This window comes from Ischnura elegans, chromosome 4, assembly GCF_921293095.1.
Source record: "Ischnura elegans chromosome 4, ioIscEleg1.1, whole genome shotgun sequence".
NCBI classification, from domain to species: Eukaryota; Metazoa; Arthropoda; class Insecta; order Odonata; family Coenagrionidae; genus Ischnura; species Ischnura elegans.
In genome coordinates this window covers 44,165,614-44,180,747 of record NC_060249.1, presented here as the reverse complement: position 1 = coordinate 44,180,747, position 15,134 = coordinate 44,165,614, and the positions used below count along the sequence as shown (strand labels likewise).

At 36.7% G+C, this 15,134-nt stretch overlaps 1 protein-coding gene across 1 annotated transcript in view; it reads left to right on the top strand.

Annotated features, from left to right (window-relative positions):
* The window catches only part of LOC124157383 (chitinase-3-like protein 1), a 36,300-nt gene that overhangs the window by 6,983 nt on the left and 14,183 nt on the right, over nt 1-15,134 (top strand). The window contains exons 4-7 of the mRNA XM_046532058.1: nt 6,132-6,256; nt 6,490-6,717; nt 9,761-9,976; nt 13,937-14,144. Of these exons, the coding sequence (XP_046388014.1) occupies nt 6,132-6,256; nt 6,490-6,717; nt 9,761-9,976; nt 13,937-14,144 (777 nt within the window). The remainder of the gene's footprint in view (nt 1-6,131; nt 6,257-6,489; nt 6,718-9,760; nt 9,977-13,936; nt 14,145-15,134) is intronic.

Sequence of the window (15,134 nt, the reverse complement as noted above, 5' to 3'; positions counted from 1 at the left end):
GACCCAGGTTTTCCTTCCCTGAAAATGAATGAACGAGATTGCATTCTTTTCCAAAACAATATCGTCTCGTTAACGCTATAAACTAGTTGAGGGGGAAAGGAGCCACTTTCAATCACAGCTTGGAGTTCATCAGAAAATGTTGCGGTTGTTGCGCTATCAACACTTGCAGATTCACTTGATATCGCCGCACTGAAAATACGTGCTTGCCGTTTAAAATTCTGGAACCAACCGGAGCTTTCACTAAATGTCTCGGAGCGATTACCACCCTCGTCTTTTTGTACAGACTCACTTTGAACTTTCCTTATGTGTTGACCGCTTGGTTGAAGTTGGTGCGGCTGAGGTAACTGATGTTTCAACTTCGTCTTTATTCAGAATAAGGCATCGTGAGTTTAAACTTCTGTGCAATATCGCTTTGACGCTCTCCATTTTCAAAGCAATTGACCTCTTTCAATTTCTCTTCTTGGTTTATGGTTTTTCTTGATAACTTCTTTATTTTTCTACCTGCATTCCTATTTTTTGCCATTTTCTCTTGGTTTTTACTCTGTATGGCTCTATCAAAATCACCTTCTACTGCTGCACTGTTCCTGAGACGCAGAGGGCCTACGACTGCTGTGAGGGAATGAAGCCATTGTGTTTGAGACTCTATAGCGGACCTTTTTATGTGTTGATGCTATTCATACGCAACTCGGCCACCGCTCCATTTCTCCCCCGTGAATACCGATGACCTTGAAGGCTTTAGCACTGACCCTGTACCTGGAAGTCAATCGCCCGATAACCTATGACGGCAAAAATTACATCTCAAATTGTATTGCTTAAAAAACTCATTTCCACTAGCTCCATGCTTAATTAACCCCTCAAGCGCGGCAGGCATTTAATTAAATCCCATCTCAGCGGCCGGATGAGATTTAAAAATCTTCGCCTTTTTGGTATACTATCATTCAATAATTTATATCTTTCAGAATATACAATCAGTATCGTTGAAAATTTTTGTAAACTTGCGTATTATAATGCGCTACTATATAATAATTTTTCGAGCGATTGGAAAAAATATTTGTTGTTTTATGTATCTCTTTTTATGAACTAATGAATAAATTTTCAATTTTGAAAGATTTTTATTTGGTTTCGAATAAGCTACAAGATCTCTAACATTCCATGCATTTAAAAAATACAATTACATGATGTAATTTAGTTATTTGGGGTTGAAAATTTCATAACAGATTGGATACTTTTGACATGCTAATGTTTCAAACGTCAATATCCAAATATTCAAATGATTTACCTTAGCAAATCTGCTCTGACATGATTTGAAGCAATCCAAACATTATCCCACTGCACATTTTTCACAACAGTACACGCAAACTCTTCATTTCCCATGTTACGCACAAACTGCACACCTCCTTTGAGACTTTGATTTCTTCCCAGCTGCAGGAATTGTCTTTAGGAAATCAATTTTTGTGAGTCTTGGTACTAAATTGTGTAATGAGTGACGGCCAAGTCCAAACAGTTCGTATGACGTTGGATATTTCAAAAATATTATCTCGCCCAATGGCACGCGAAATGATAAGTCAAATTTTTATACGTGTTTTTCCTGTGAACAACATATGAATTTAGGACTGCCTCATTCAATAGTCTCCTAAATAACTTCATACATCACTTGTAATGGCGTTTTCTTTCCATTACGTACAAATGCAATAACAGGTCCTTGAAATTCACCCCACCAATGATTTTACTATAGCCTAACACACAAACAGACTTCCGAGTCTCTTTTTTGCCTTTCAATACTATTCCCATTTCGTAGGATCCCCAATTACACTGCCTGAACGAACACCACACAGCATGAATGACTCTGGTGGACTGGGTGGACTGAAGCTCGTGGTTTAGAAGCTCCCTCAAGAGACGAGAAAATATCTCGAAGGGGCCCTGGTATACGCTGACTGTTTAGATGGAATCTTATCTTCATTGATTACTGTCCAGGAAAAAAAAAATAAATAAATGCAGAGCGAAGCACATGGCCCCTTTGCTTAGGACGCTTAGGACTAACGAGGCGGACCAAACACACTTGGGGCTCGAGGTGAGGACAAACAAGGAGAAGACGGAGAGATGGCATTGAGCTTAGAAGATACCGTATCTCAAGCTAAAGTAGCTGACCCTTCTAGATGTCTCTCAAGCAGAATAGGCGGAAGTTTTCATGATGGAACAGCTGAAAGAAGGCGATGAGTTTTTGGACCGAAGTCGTCAAGGCGCTGGTTTAAAATGGAATTTTATCGAAGCATTTTTAAAAAATCTTGAAGGCATAAAACCGCTATGAATATTTTATTGGAAAGGAAAAACATTTCTTCAAAAGATAGAGTAATTAGTTTTAATTTAACATATACCGTATATCTCCGAATATAGTCCCCCCTTTTTTCCAAAAATGGCCACGGAAAAGTAAGGGGGGGGGACTATAATCGAGTGTAATCCAGTTTAGCATACTAAAGGTGACCATAAAGTAATAAATAACGGCATAATGGCTAATGTTCTCGTAGTCTTTCTATTTGAGTATATTTATGAGGATTATAATCGGAGATATTAGTAAATACTGCCACGTTTTAACGGAAATTAAGACAATTTTTACCACAAATGTTGTACAGATACGATTATTCCGATTCAAATAGCATATCGAATATGCGTTTTCACGGAATCCATCGGGTAGCCTCTAATTTTTCTTGGAAAAGTATTGTTAGAATAATTCAATCGACACTGATCACTTAATGACGCAAAACAGTAAATAATTAAAATGAAAACTAAACACACACTATCATTACATTAATCGAACACTAGAATTGAATCAATAGTACATGCACCCGTCGCTCATTTAATAACTACACGATTTAAATAATTGCGAAAAATAAACAGATAAAGTGAACCTTTCGTGACGATTTAGCATTTCATTGCGTCCGTAGCTACTATACGTCCATGTGCCCGTGCGGTTCGTGTTTACAACCACTGCCTTTACCGCCTTCGCAGGACAAGAATGCGCAATAGGTGATGCATTTGTTTCTGAAAAGGCGCAATAATCGACGACTTTAAACCAGAAGCGCCGGCATTACTGCATTTGATCGAAATACAGCGACTCAGCATCGAAAGTGTAATCAATTTATTGAGGAATATCTTCAATTCGTCAGGGTAAATAGGATCGATAAATTACGTCGCATAACGTTTCGCAATTATTTCCGCGATATTTTCTTTATTAAAAATAATTTTACGTTCAACAGTGAGGTGATAGATCAAGTAGAAAGATGAGGATCAATCCTGCCGCAGATTAGAGGCCTTCAAAGACGGAGTTTCGATGCCAATTTAAAAATAGCCGTTGCAGAATACGCCGTAAATCATAGTATTTACAGCGCTTGCAAAGCGCTAATACATCGCGGAAGTCATTTCGGGGGTCTCGATGCGGCAGATTCAAAGAATTAGAGGAAAATATCGTCGAATTTGTGCGCAAATGCAGAGCAGAAGCTCTTTGTGTAACCTATGCAATGATTCGCGACGAGGCATTGAAAATTGATATAATTTTTTTTCAGTTTTAAAGTTTGTTGGAAAAAGTTTATTTCTTAATTTTATTACTTTGATATTTGTAAGTCCTGTAGTTTAATTGTTTTGCTTAGCAGGCATTTGATAGCAATATTTTTATAATATTTATAATTTATTTAACACAATTTTATTTAGATTTCCTAAATTCTTCAGGTCACTTGGATTTGTGATGACTTGATGGGTGTGTTACACTGGATCTAAGGAAGTTTCAGGGCCAAATGCAATACTGTTTATGGGCTTTAAGTTAAAGCTTATATATTGACATTGTCTGTAGTCATTTGGAAATCAAAAATATTAATAATTTGTGAAGGTTTAAAAAATACAATAGCCTTGGATACTTAAAAAAATTTCTCATTTCTTCATTACATCTGGTTAAGGAACTATAAATTACTGATACATGCAATGGATCACAACATGTTTTAGGTATAGTTATTTTGTTGTGATGGAAAATATGTGAACAGATTTGTTCTTAATCTTCACAGAAAATAATAGTTTTTATCGAATCTAGAATCTTAACTTGCTAACCACAGAAAAATTGCCTTCCTTTACATTTTAAAATTTTTCCCAAAACTGAGGTCTCAAAATTGGGGGGGGGGACTATATTCGGGGGGGGACTATATTCGGAGATATACGGTAATATCTGGCGGAGAAAAAATATTATAAACAGTAGGTCAGGCAGCGTACTGGGTACGCATGATGGCGGCATGCGAAATTTAAAGGGCGCGTACTGGGTACGCATGACGGCGTTGAGGGGTTAATGTTCTAAATTAACTATTGTCATTCTGGTAAGGAGATGAGATAAATTACTTCAGTAGGCCGGCTTTCTGGATCCAATGACGAGTAATACTTTTGGCCATTGCACAGCAATGGATTTCGATTAATATATAAAAAAAAAGGAGATTTGAGGCAAGCAATACAATTAATATGTGTAAAATGGTAGCAATTTTGTGTGTACTTAGCGCAAGTTCACATTTTATCATGAGAGCGTTTAAGTTTTTTTGATTAGGCTACACTGCGTTGCGATGTTTCCCCGAGGAACGAATATGCACTGCATCGAAATTGCGCTGTACGAGGCATGGGTGTATAGGTAATATATATTAAAATTTGTACTAAAGAACAAAATAGACCATAATGAAAGATGATTTGCAATTTGCCACAAAAACAGACTAGTTAAGTAGGCAATAACAAACGGGTCTGTAAGGAATTTTTAAATGAAAATTTTGATCGATGAAAAATATCAACATCAGAGCATATATTATTAAAATCTCTAACTATCTAACTATAAGTGAACAAATGCCTTATATATCTGGCACTATACTCTCCCCCTTCAATGGCAGTCGCAGCAATGCAGTCTTAGTTTTTGGACTCAACGCAGCGTGGATATCTCAAAATCCTGGCATAGGTACCCAGACCCCTCGTCTTATATTACTCCTCTTTGCGATAAGGGACTACGGTCATTCGATTGTATATTCAGGCATTTTGCAAACTAAGTATTTTTTCCTCTCTCAAAAAAATATAAACTAGGAATTGAATTATTCGTCTTTTGAGCTGCATTTAGAATTTTTAAATAAAATTCTAACATAAATATTAAGTGACATATCAATTTCATATAAACATCAGCATTAAACAATCATAAACATCATGCATTAAATCCGTTAATATTGATGATAGAGCTTCGTTTAAAATTTGACAATGCACAGAAAAATACAAGGAATTCAATTCAAAGTCTGCAATTTAAGAGCAAGCGACAATAATCTATACAAACAGATCATTAGTTGACCGCAAACCAATGCTACTGGTAGGGGTTTAACCCTTTAGCTGGCGGAGTGCATGATTTTAGCTACCAGCCTGTACGGGAGAGAACCAAGAAATATTTTTCCCTCTAGCCTGGCCGAGTGTCTCGTAATGAGTTAACCCTTATAAGTAGTGGCAACCCTTTATTTCTTTCATACCAATGGATGTGCCTACATTTAGACACTTTTCATAGGCATATTAACAGTGTGGAGCAGAAGAAAACAATACAAAATGAGCAGTACGATAGGAAATGCCGGGAGGCACCTCCTGTCGTGAGGGATTGCCTGGGAGAGTAAAATGCATTAGTGATCCCTCCAGTGAGGGAAAGTACACTTGGGCTCTCCCCAGGTAGCAATAAAAATTTTGGGATATTACCGTAGGTAATAGAGCAATGGTCAAACATTTAAAAACATTCTTCCTGCAGTCAGCATACAAAACATTAAAAACGTTCCCGTAGTCTCAGGGTTAAACTCGGAAAGGAGGGAGCCCAACTATCCTCAGAGTCAGATTGAGGCACATCATTTCCCTGACGTGTCGTATTATAGCAAGAGCTTTTCGATCCTGCTGTTTAATTACATGAATGACCTAAGTTAAGTTTATGTAATTTTTATATCCACCCTAAATTAACATATCAGCTTTAACAATTATTTCTGCCATCGAAATGTTTAAAACTAATTTCTATATGTCTCAATCATTTCTTTTACTTCTTCAATATATGTACTGCTAAGTATTTCTTTTTTTAAATTTACTATTGGCCATTCTTCTAGATATATACCAGGGTTGTGACCTTGAAGAAGAAGAATCCAGTTCTCAAGGTGATGTTGAGTGTTGGTGGATATGGTAATGCCGATGGATTTCCATATGTTGTCTCATCAGCGGAAAGACGGAAAAGGTTTTAGTAGTTTTTCATTATGATTTTATTTATTTTTATCTAGTATGATATGTGGCATGATTAGATCAAATAATTAATATTAGTTATGTAAGACATTGCAATATTTCCACTGAATTATTTTTCACATGAATTGTTTTGTTGCTACAACAACATATTCAAGTGCATTATAGTGCACTTAGACGATAAATTTTCTTTACTCTTAACAACTGAACCAATAATTTTTGCTTTCTCAGATTTGTGGATCAAGCAGTCAATGTGCTGCAAGAGTTTTCTTTTGATGGTTTGGATCTTGATTGGGAATTTCCTGGTTTTGGTGGTAAAACGGAAGAGAGAAGTAATTTCACATTGCTCTTGAAACATCTACATCCAGTTTTGCAATCACGCAAGATGCAATTAAGTGTTGCTGTTGGAGCTCCCAGAACAATCATTGACTCTGCATATGAAGTCAGGGAAATGGCTAAGTGAGTTTATTATTACATTAGCTTTGATATGTGTAGAATTTGCTTTGGGGCATGTATATGTGAAGGATAAGTTTTTTGGTTTGTGCTGGGTGGGAAATGGCATCTATGTGCCTGGTATTTGAAACTGAGATTTGATGCAGCACTCTCTTAGTGTAAAATCCCTAATTTTGGCTAGTTACATAGATTAGTGTTTGAAAAATTTTCTGAATCACATTTTTTCCTTCCACCATGGATGTATAGTGCAGTAAAACTTCTATATAATGACTTCGACTGGACTGGGAAAATGACGACTTCATTATAATGGGGCTCGGTGTACAGTGGTACTTTGTGGGCTGCCTTGCCTTGAGAAATGAGTTCACATAGATTGACGACACTAGCCAGAGTTCAACTTGCTTCATTGGACTCTTATTGGGAGGCTTTTTAAAGGGAGGAGAAATTCTGACCATGTTGACTAATAAAAGCATGCGCACAACATATAAAATTCCTAGCATCACCTACAGTCACTCACTGATGAAAACAAATTCTAGACTACTTCCAGAAGAATTGGAGGCTTAAAATGTTTTACGGAGGTGAGGGATGCAAGTGATGTGGAGGGAAATTCTAAAATCCCTGGCTTTGTGCACCTTACCCCCCAAAAAAAATTCAAAATGGCATGAATTCTGGTGTTTCTGTGCACAGCTGTGGTCGACGGCCTCTGACACTTAGAATACTCAGGAGATTTTAACCTTTGTTAATTATTTGGATAGATGGAGGATTATTTCTTTGATACGTGTGTTTTGTATACCCATTGATTCCTGGTATCTGGAGAAATGAGTCTTGAAACCTGAATTTCAACAGACAACTCGATATCCTAGGGTTTATGCTACCCGGGTGACAACATTATGGCAAATTTTTGCCTGCACCTCGATTATGTAAATGTGACAGCGACGACGGCGATAGATGACCATCACCTTCTCCTACCACGTTCCGCTCTATCATGCAATTATGTAAGCCACCGTCATCGCGCGTATCATACAGGTACGAGCGCGCGAGGTTGGTATCATTGAAAAATCTGAAGAGCCAATGAAATCCTTTGACACATCTCTGTCCGAGAATGCGTCGTCTGCGGAGTCTTTGAAATAACAATAACAAACAACGAAAACATAAAATGGAGGCAGTTCAAGGCTAAGTACTTCGCTTCGCCAATAGGTAATATTATGATAATGTATTCGTATTATGGTAAAGTTATGGGGAAAGTGTAGTATTACTTTTCGATGTGTGATAACGTACATATTATATTATGCTAATGCTCGCCGGGAGATGTTGCAGTCATTATATTTGTTATATCTTAGAGAATGGTCGAAAAGTCGTGACCTTGGATTGAAACTGATTAATGTTGAAATGACAATGGAAGTGATATCGCGCTAGCGATTTGAATTTAAGTAGTTAATAGTTGATTTATGATGATTAAAATATCGAAAAGGAGTTTAACCATGGTCTTCCATGGTTTAACGATGTTGATATATTGGAGAATGTACTTGGCAAATGTTGATAATTAAACTTTGATAAAAAGTAATTGACGTTTAAATCATGGATGTACTTCAATTAGCAGTACTTTCCAATTTGCTGTGTGAAAATAAAGCTGCTCAATCGAATTCACCACCATGTGCATATAACAATTGAACATTGCGGACCACTAATAATGTCAAGAGAGCACTCTAGTAGAAATAATTAAGAACTTTATTGATTTTTAATCGGTTATAGGGCATTTTTAAATTAAATAAACAATAGTTTTTTGCTAATATATGCATTTAGTGCTCGTTTTTATGCCAGCATGTGCTTGTAACCATCGGTTTCGAACGTGATAGGCCGATGACGCGCGCAGCGTGATAAAGAGTGCGATCACGGTTTCATAATCGCTCCTATCACCTTCCGTCGTGGGAATCGCGTTGCCCCTGGCAACGACATCGCTCTCACCCTTCTCACACTTACTTAATCAGGGTGCTGGTCTTCCAAATACGTCATAGTTAAGGAATCCCACTGAAATATACCCTACCGGATGTGCTTCTGGTATAATTAACAAATACCAGGAATTTCCCCTCCTTCCTCTCGAAAATATTCTAAATATGTACATGCATTTCATTAGTTCTCTGCATACCTCTGGTCAACATCTTCTAATATTGAAAGTACACGTGCAATTAGGCATTGAGCATTCCTTTACATGAGGGTATCTTATGGCAACCATCTCTTTTTTTACTGACCATCAGATGTGTGGAAACAAGACTATCAGTCAGAAGAAAGAGAAAATACTGGGATAATGTGGAATTTTTAAGTGAAATTGCATTTTATCATGTGGTGGAATTTTTCAAAGTGAAAAATTTTGCTTTTCATTTTCCTACTTGGAGCCCACATTTGGAGTTGGTTATAGAGAGGTTTAATGGTTATTGAGGTTTGTTCTGAGAGGTTTTTCTTCATGGGAAGAGCCTGGGACCTGAACCATGGCTTCATTATTGGGAGGTTGTTTTAAAATTTTCCATATGGTAGTTCAATATTCGGAGGTAGTACAGGCATCCCCCGAGTTACGTATGTCTCGACTTACGTAAATCCGTATTTACGTGAGCGATAACCGTATTTCAAATGATTACGTTAATTTTCGAATGCGAGCGCGAAGAAGTAGATATTCGCTCGTACAACCTATGGTAGAAAAAATATCGAATAGTTATAGTTTTTTACTTGCTAAAAATAACAAAGTGACCCATTTTTGTCATTCCTCGAAGGAAATTTCATTAATTTCTGTAGAAAAATCGCTTATAAATTCCAAGTCAGCAATCAACGTGAAAATTTGCAGTTCTAGCAATGGATGTGGTGGCGTATGTGGTTGCGCTCATTCCTGTACGATACAACTTGTTATACAGCAATCTCTGAAGCGCCAACGCAAAGGTTCGACTTACGTAAATTTCGACTTACGCATAGTCTGCCGGAACGCATCTCTTACGTAACTCGGGGGATGCCTGTACTGTATTGAATTCCTTGTATGTTTATTGTTCATACTTTCTTTTTTCAGGGTGGTGGATTTCGTGAGTGTGATGACTTATGACTTTCGTTTTTATGTGTGGTACCTTCCAATGACTGGATCCAATGCACCCCTCTTCCGTCGTTCAGAGGAAGAAGGCATATTCTCTACTCTTAATACTAACTGGTCAATTGCATATTGGCGCCACCTTGGAATGCCAGCATCTAAAATTGTTGTTGGTATACCAACTTATGGGCATTCATTTACGTAAGTTTTGTGTGAATTTTTATATTTCATGCTGTCTTGCAGTTTTCACTGCTGTGATTCATTTTTATCCTAGTTCATGATTTAACAACATTTTTAATATTAGTATTCAGACTAAATGGGTTGGGCTTGGAATTTGAATATTCATCAGCTTCATAATGGACAAGATTGAATTGAATATTTTCCCAGCTTGACTCCAAAAAGTTAATTTGCCAAATATTTAGTCTGACGGTCTGTGTTCTTTTTATCAGGTGATTTTTTAAAGAACTTTTCTTGACAAAAGTTATTTGAACTAATTTGGAACTAGATTTGAACTGTTAAATATAATTTTGCTTGAGCAATGACCAGGGTTGATTGATTTAAATCACTTGATTTTTATTTTAAAAAATCAGGTGATTTTAATCATAATGTGATCTATAGGTTTGATTTTTAAAGAGTCAAGAAAAGGAAGCTGTAAGTGTATAATTTTGATTTTTATTTCTTAATTAATACAATGAATCGACAGTTATCAGCACAATGGTGGCTCTTAAATAGAAATGATACTGTAGGAATGCATGTAACATGAAAATTAAAAAAAATGGCTTTGGTTATAATACTAGTGTATCCGTTGAAAAAAAATTATTTTCTGATTTAACTTCTAAGCGTAGGCACCATACAAAGTTGCAATTACAGAATTTTTCTTAACTTCATATGCTTTAGAACCGCATAATATTGCACATTTGATACTTCCAATGGCAATTTTATATTATGCTGGCGTAATTTTTAATTTGATACCATTGGCATTTCCATAGTTCTCTCCCCTGATTAACTAAATGTTGTATTAAGTTTAGAGTATATCATGCCTCTTATTGTTTCTGCAAACGATCATTCTCCAATATGCTGCCCTAATAGTTAGTTTTGCTAATAACTGAATTTTTGATGAATGGAGAATCATAAAAATCTCATTTAAATCAATAAAATCCGATTTAAATCAATAAAATCCGATTTAAATAAAAAAAATCAACAAAAATGATTTTTTTTTTAAATCATGATTTTTTTCAACCCTGGCAATGACAGCATCTATTAATACAGTGCTGATTGTTTGTCTTCTCCCCATCCAGCCTACCCTATTATTATATCCATTCTCCCCCTTTTGTTTGTGCAATGAAACATGATTAACACAATGGCAGCTGCTGGTGGATTAATTCCTTGCTGGTTTTTTGGCTCACTTCCCGTGCATTTTTAACCTTTTCATGGTCTCATGGCATTTTGCAAGGATTAATGAATTTAGGAATCGTTAGGACCCTACTTTTGCCATCCTAAATTTTTGTGGCTCTCCAATATCTATGAGTCCTTATGTAAAATTTCTGGTTGGATAGGTGATCAAGAGATTGACAGTGTCAATGCTCTGGTGACAAGTTATCAGATTATGTTTTTATCGTATAGTTCTAGTGAAATTTCTTATGGTTTCCAGTAGAGATGTGCGAATAGTATCCGCGAATACTCAAATACCTCGAATACTAGAAAGTATTCGATATTCAAGGACTCGAATAATTATGCTAAAGGTACCGTCTTGAATACTTCGAATAATTTGAATTTCGCGTCGTACACTGTCGCACGCACGTCGTTGGTAGTTGACTCGGAAAAATGTAGAGAACTGTAGTCGTTTAGTGCACGCAGCGCCATTTTAGGCAAGTTGACGAATTACTTCAATTAGACTGGACTTCACTGGATTAGAGCGGTGAAAAGAGTTCGACGTGGGGAGCCGAAAATGATCGGGTGAAAAAATCTGACAATCCCGTTTCCACCCACCAGGAGAACCTCAGTGCCGTGGGATAGTAACTACGAAGCACAATTCCCAAAATCCGCTACCCCCTCCATCCATCAGCCCTCGGCCCCTCCTCCGACGCTTTCCTCCTCTCCGAAATCAAACAAAAGGCCCCAGCTTGCGCAGGGTTCGTATTATGAAGACCATAAATCAAAAGCTTCAAAAGAAAATTTTATGTTACAGGAGAATAATAGAATCATGTTTCACCCTTCCTTCTTTCTCCCCCACTGACCTTTTTCTGCCTACCTGCTTCGAAGTTCCCCATTTCTGGAGGTCAACTGATGCATGAGTCATCTATTAGCTCAAAAGGTGTCTAACAATGACTTTTCTCAATTGATATTACACCTTTCTTGGATTGAAATATTAGTTATGTGCGCGTAATTTCAAAAAGAATAAGACCAAACACGACGTATTTCTGACTTTATTTAAGCATTTTACGCAAGGAAATAATTGTCAAAATATGACGGAGACAAACTGGCTGGAACAATTCTGGTAAAACTCAATATCCTTGCAACGGAGCTTCTCGCAAGTTGATGTGGTATTTTTTTCGAAAACATATATCAAGTTACAATTTATGAGTTATGCTATAAATTTCTATTGTCACAGTCACAGAGGAAGGAATTTTTCTCAAGATATTTGGTTTCTCCCTGCTAGTAATTCGAATTCATCTGCTTATCTCGTGAGAACTTCCAAAGATGGACTGAAAATAATTGAAGAAAATCCGATGGAGAAGCGCTTGTATTTTGAAAAACGCCTCGGATTGTCCGCTAGCACATGACAGTAGGAGTGAGGGTAAAGTGGGCTACCTGTTGAAAATAAGAAGTTGGATGAAGCCAAGTATCAGATCGGCGTGCCGCTGAAATGGCGTTTGGTAGATAAGAATGTATACATCAGACAGAAATCAATCGTAGTATGTAGTGTAAAAGCCGAGATGGCATGCAATCATTTTTTCGCGAGGTGGTGTGTCCCCTTAGGATATTTGAAAGAGATGTTATTTGAATCAACTATAAGCCCAAGTTGTTTCCATAAATTTAAAATATTGCATTAATCAGCTAAGTTCCTGTTTGAATCCTTTAAAGGAAATCTCAATTACTCGCCAAAATCCTGGGTTTCCTGCTGCATAGGCAACCTAGTCAAACATTCCCGTATTCATCGTTTTTTTTCATCCCCCCTGAAAAACGATAGATCACGATAGGTTCCACTGTATACCTTTTTACGTATTTATACATTCATCAAGGGAAATAGAAAAAAAACGTACGTTTAATATGCTTTGCGCAATTCTAGTATTCGAGGTTTTCGAAATTCGAGGTATTCGAATATTCGAGCAATGATTTAATATTCGAGTTTGAGAAATCTGCTATTCGACCCATCTATAGTTTCCAGATTATGTTTTTATTTATGGTATCTTTTCACTCTAGCCACTGAATCATTTATACTAATTGCCAGTGAATACTAACCTAGTTGAGATTTTTCCAGCATTTTGCTAGCATTTATTTTCCATGAAATTTTAGTGTTTAAGCAATGGAAATTTTATTTACATGGAAATTAGAAATCGAAGAGGGTGAACTAAAATAAGAGGAACTTGGGTTTATAAAGGATGTTTTTTATTTATTGTTATCATGATTCAAATGAGACTTGTAAGTTGTTCTCTCTCTGGTTTTAATTGACTTCCACTAAAATTCACGAAGAATGTGCCATAAAAACATTGTCGTAACTGACCATGTTTAACCCACTGAAGGTGAACAAAAGTATGTTGAATGACAACATACTGCAGCAATTGGCCAGCTGTTGGACTTGAAATTGCATAGGAGGTTCCGGAACTAGGTAAAATCCTGGAAGTAGGTCTTGAGAACATTGTTGAGTTGGAGTTGATGTTGGTGTAGAACTGGATATTTCTCATGGCGAGCTATATTTAGCATAAGGGACCAAAAGGTGAAGGGATAAGTAAGAAAAAGTTACTGTCCTATGTTTTAATTTTTGTTTCACTGACCATAAAAGTAACAAGTGCCCATCCCTTAGGAGATTGTGATGAATCACTACTTTCTGGTTCTAATTTTAGACTTTCATCCATACATGTTTTGTATTGTGCTATGACACAAAATTTGCCTTTCATTTTAACAATTATGATAATAGTGAGCTATTTCTGTTCATTATAGACTTCGCAACTTGTACAACAATGGACTTGGAGCTCCTGCTGTTGGTGAAGGTCTGATAGGAGCTGAGGGATTTGTGACTTTTCCTGAAGTGTGTGCTTTCCTAGGAAATGGTGCAACCAGGGTCTTCGATGAGGAAAGCCAGGTGCCGTATGCTTATCTTGGAGACCAGTGGATTTCTTATGATGACCGACAGAGTGTTAGGAGAAAGGTGAGGAGTGAATGGATGGTGACTAATCTGCCGAACTATAAGTTACCTGTCATTGGTATCTATTAGTGATGGGTCGATTCGATTCCTTGATTCTATGCCAAGAATCAGAATCAAAAATGAGCATTTACCAAGGTGAAAAAAAAATTCCAGTAGTACTTCAAACTAGGGATGAGTCGATTCCACTTTTTTTCGATTCCGATTCCAATTCCGATTCCTTCAAATCGATTCCCGATTCTCGATTCCGATTCCATCGATTCTTGTTCCTTCTAACAGGTGGGATTTTGATTTACCTGTAGCATTGCTGTCATTAAAATTTAAGAATTGAATATAATAAAATAGCGAGGAATGGACGGATCCAGGATTTTTGGAGCCTGATTTTACGAATCGGATATTTTCGATTCCAAATGCATTTTCAAATTCCTGCCATTAAACAAAGTCATTATTCAAGTTTATTCTGGGTACATACAATTAATGGAATGCTTTTTAGATTTTCATACACATTTTAATATTTTTATAAATTAAAAATCTTTTTTATAGGCTTTCAAGCTGTTTTTTTAAAACATCTTTACATGCTCAGGACCTAAACTGTTATGCTTGGGTTTAGAAATGAAAATAGGAAAAATCTTAGGATGAACCACTGACCAGTGGCATAGCAAGAGGACCCCCCAAAATATAAAAACACAATTACTTTCCTTCATTAAAGGAAACAAAATATTTAAAAATCATGAATTTACAAAAAATGAAAAATGAAGTTTATTCTATTATGAAGGGTGTTAAAATTAGTTTGAAACCCTCTTCTTTGTACCCTGTTGTTTAAAAACTTTCCCCCCTTGTTTTTGGACCACCCCTTAACAAAATTCCTGGCAGCAATCGACTGAATTCAAATTTTCCTCACGCACGTTTCCCCCTAATTTTATTTTCTCATTGCATACTGACTTGTGTTTTAGCCGAAAATGCTTCAGTATGGTGAGGTGGATTTAGCACATCCTC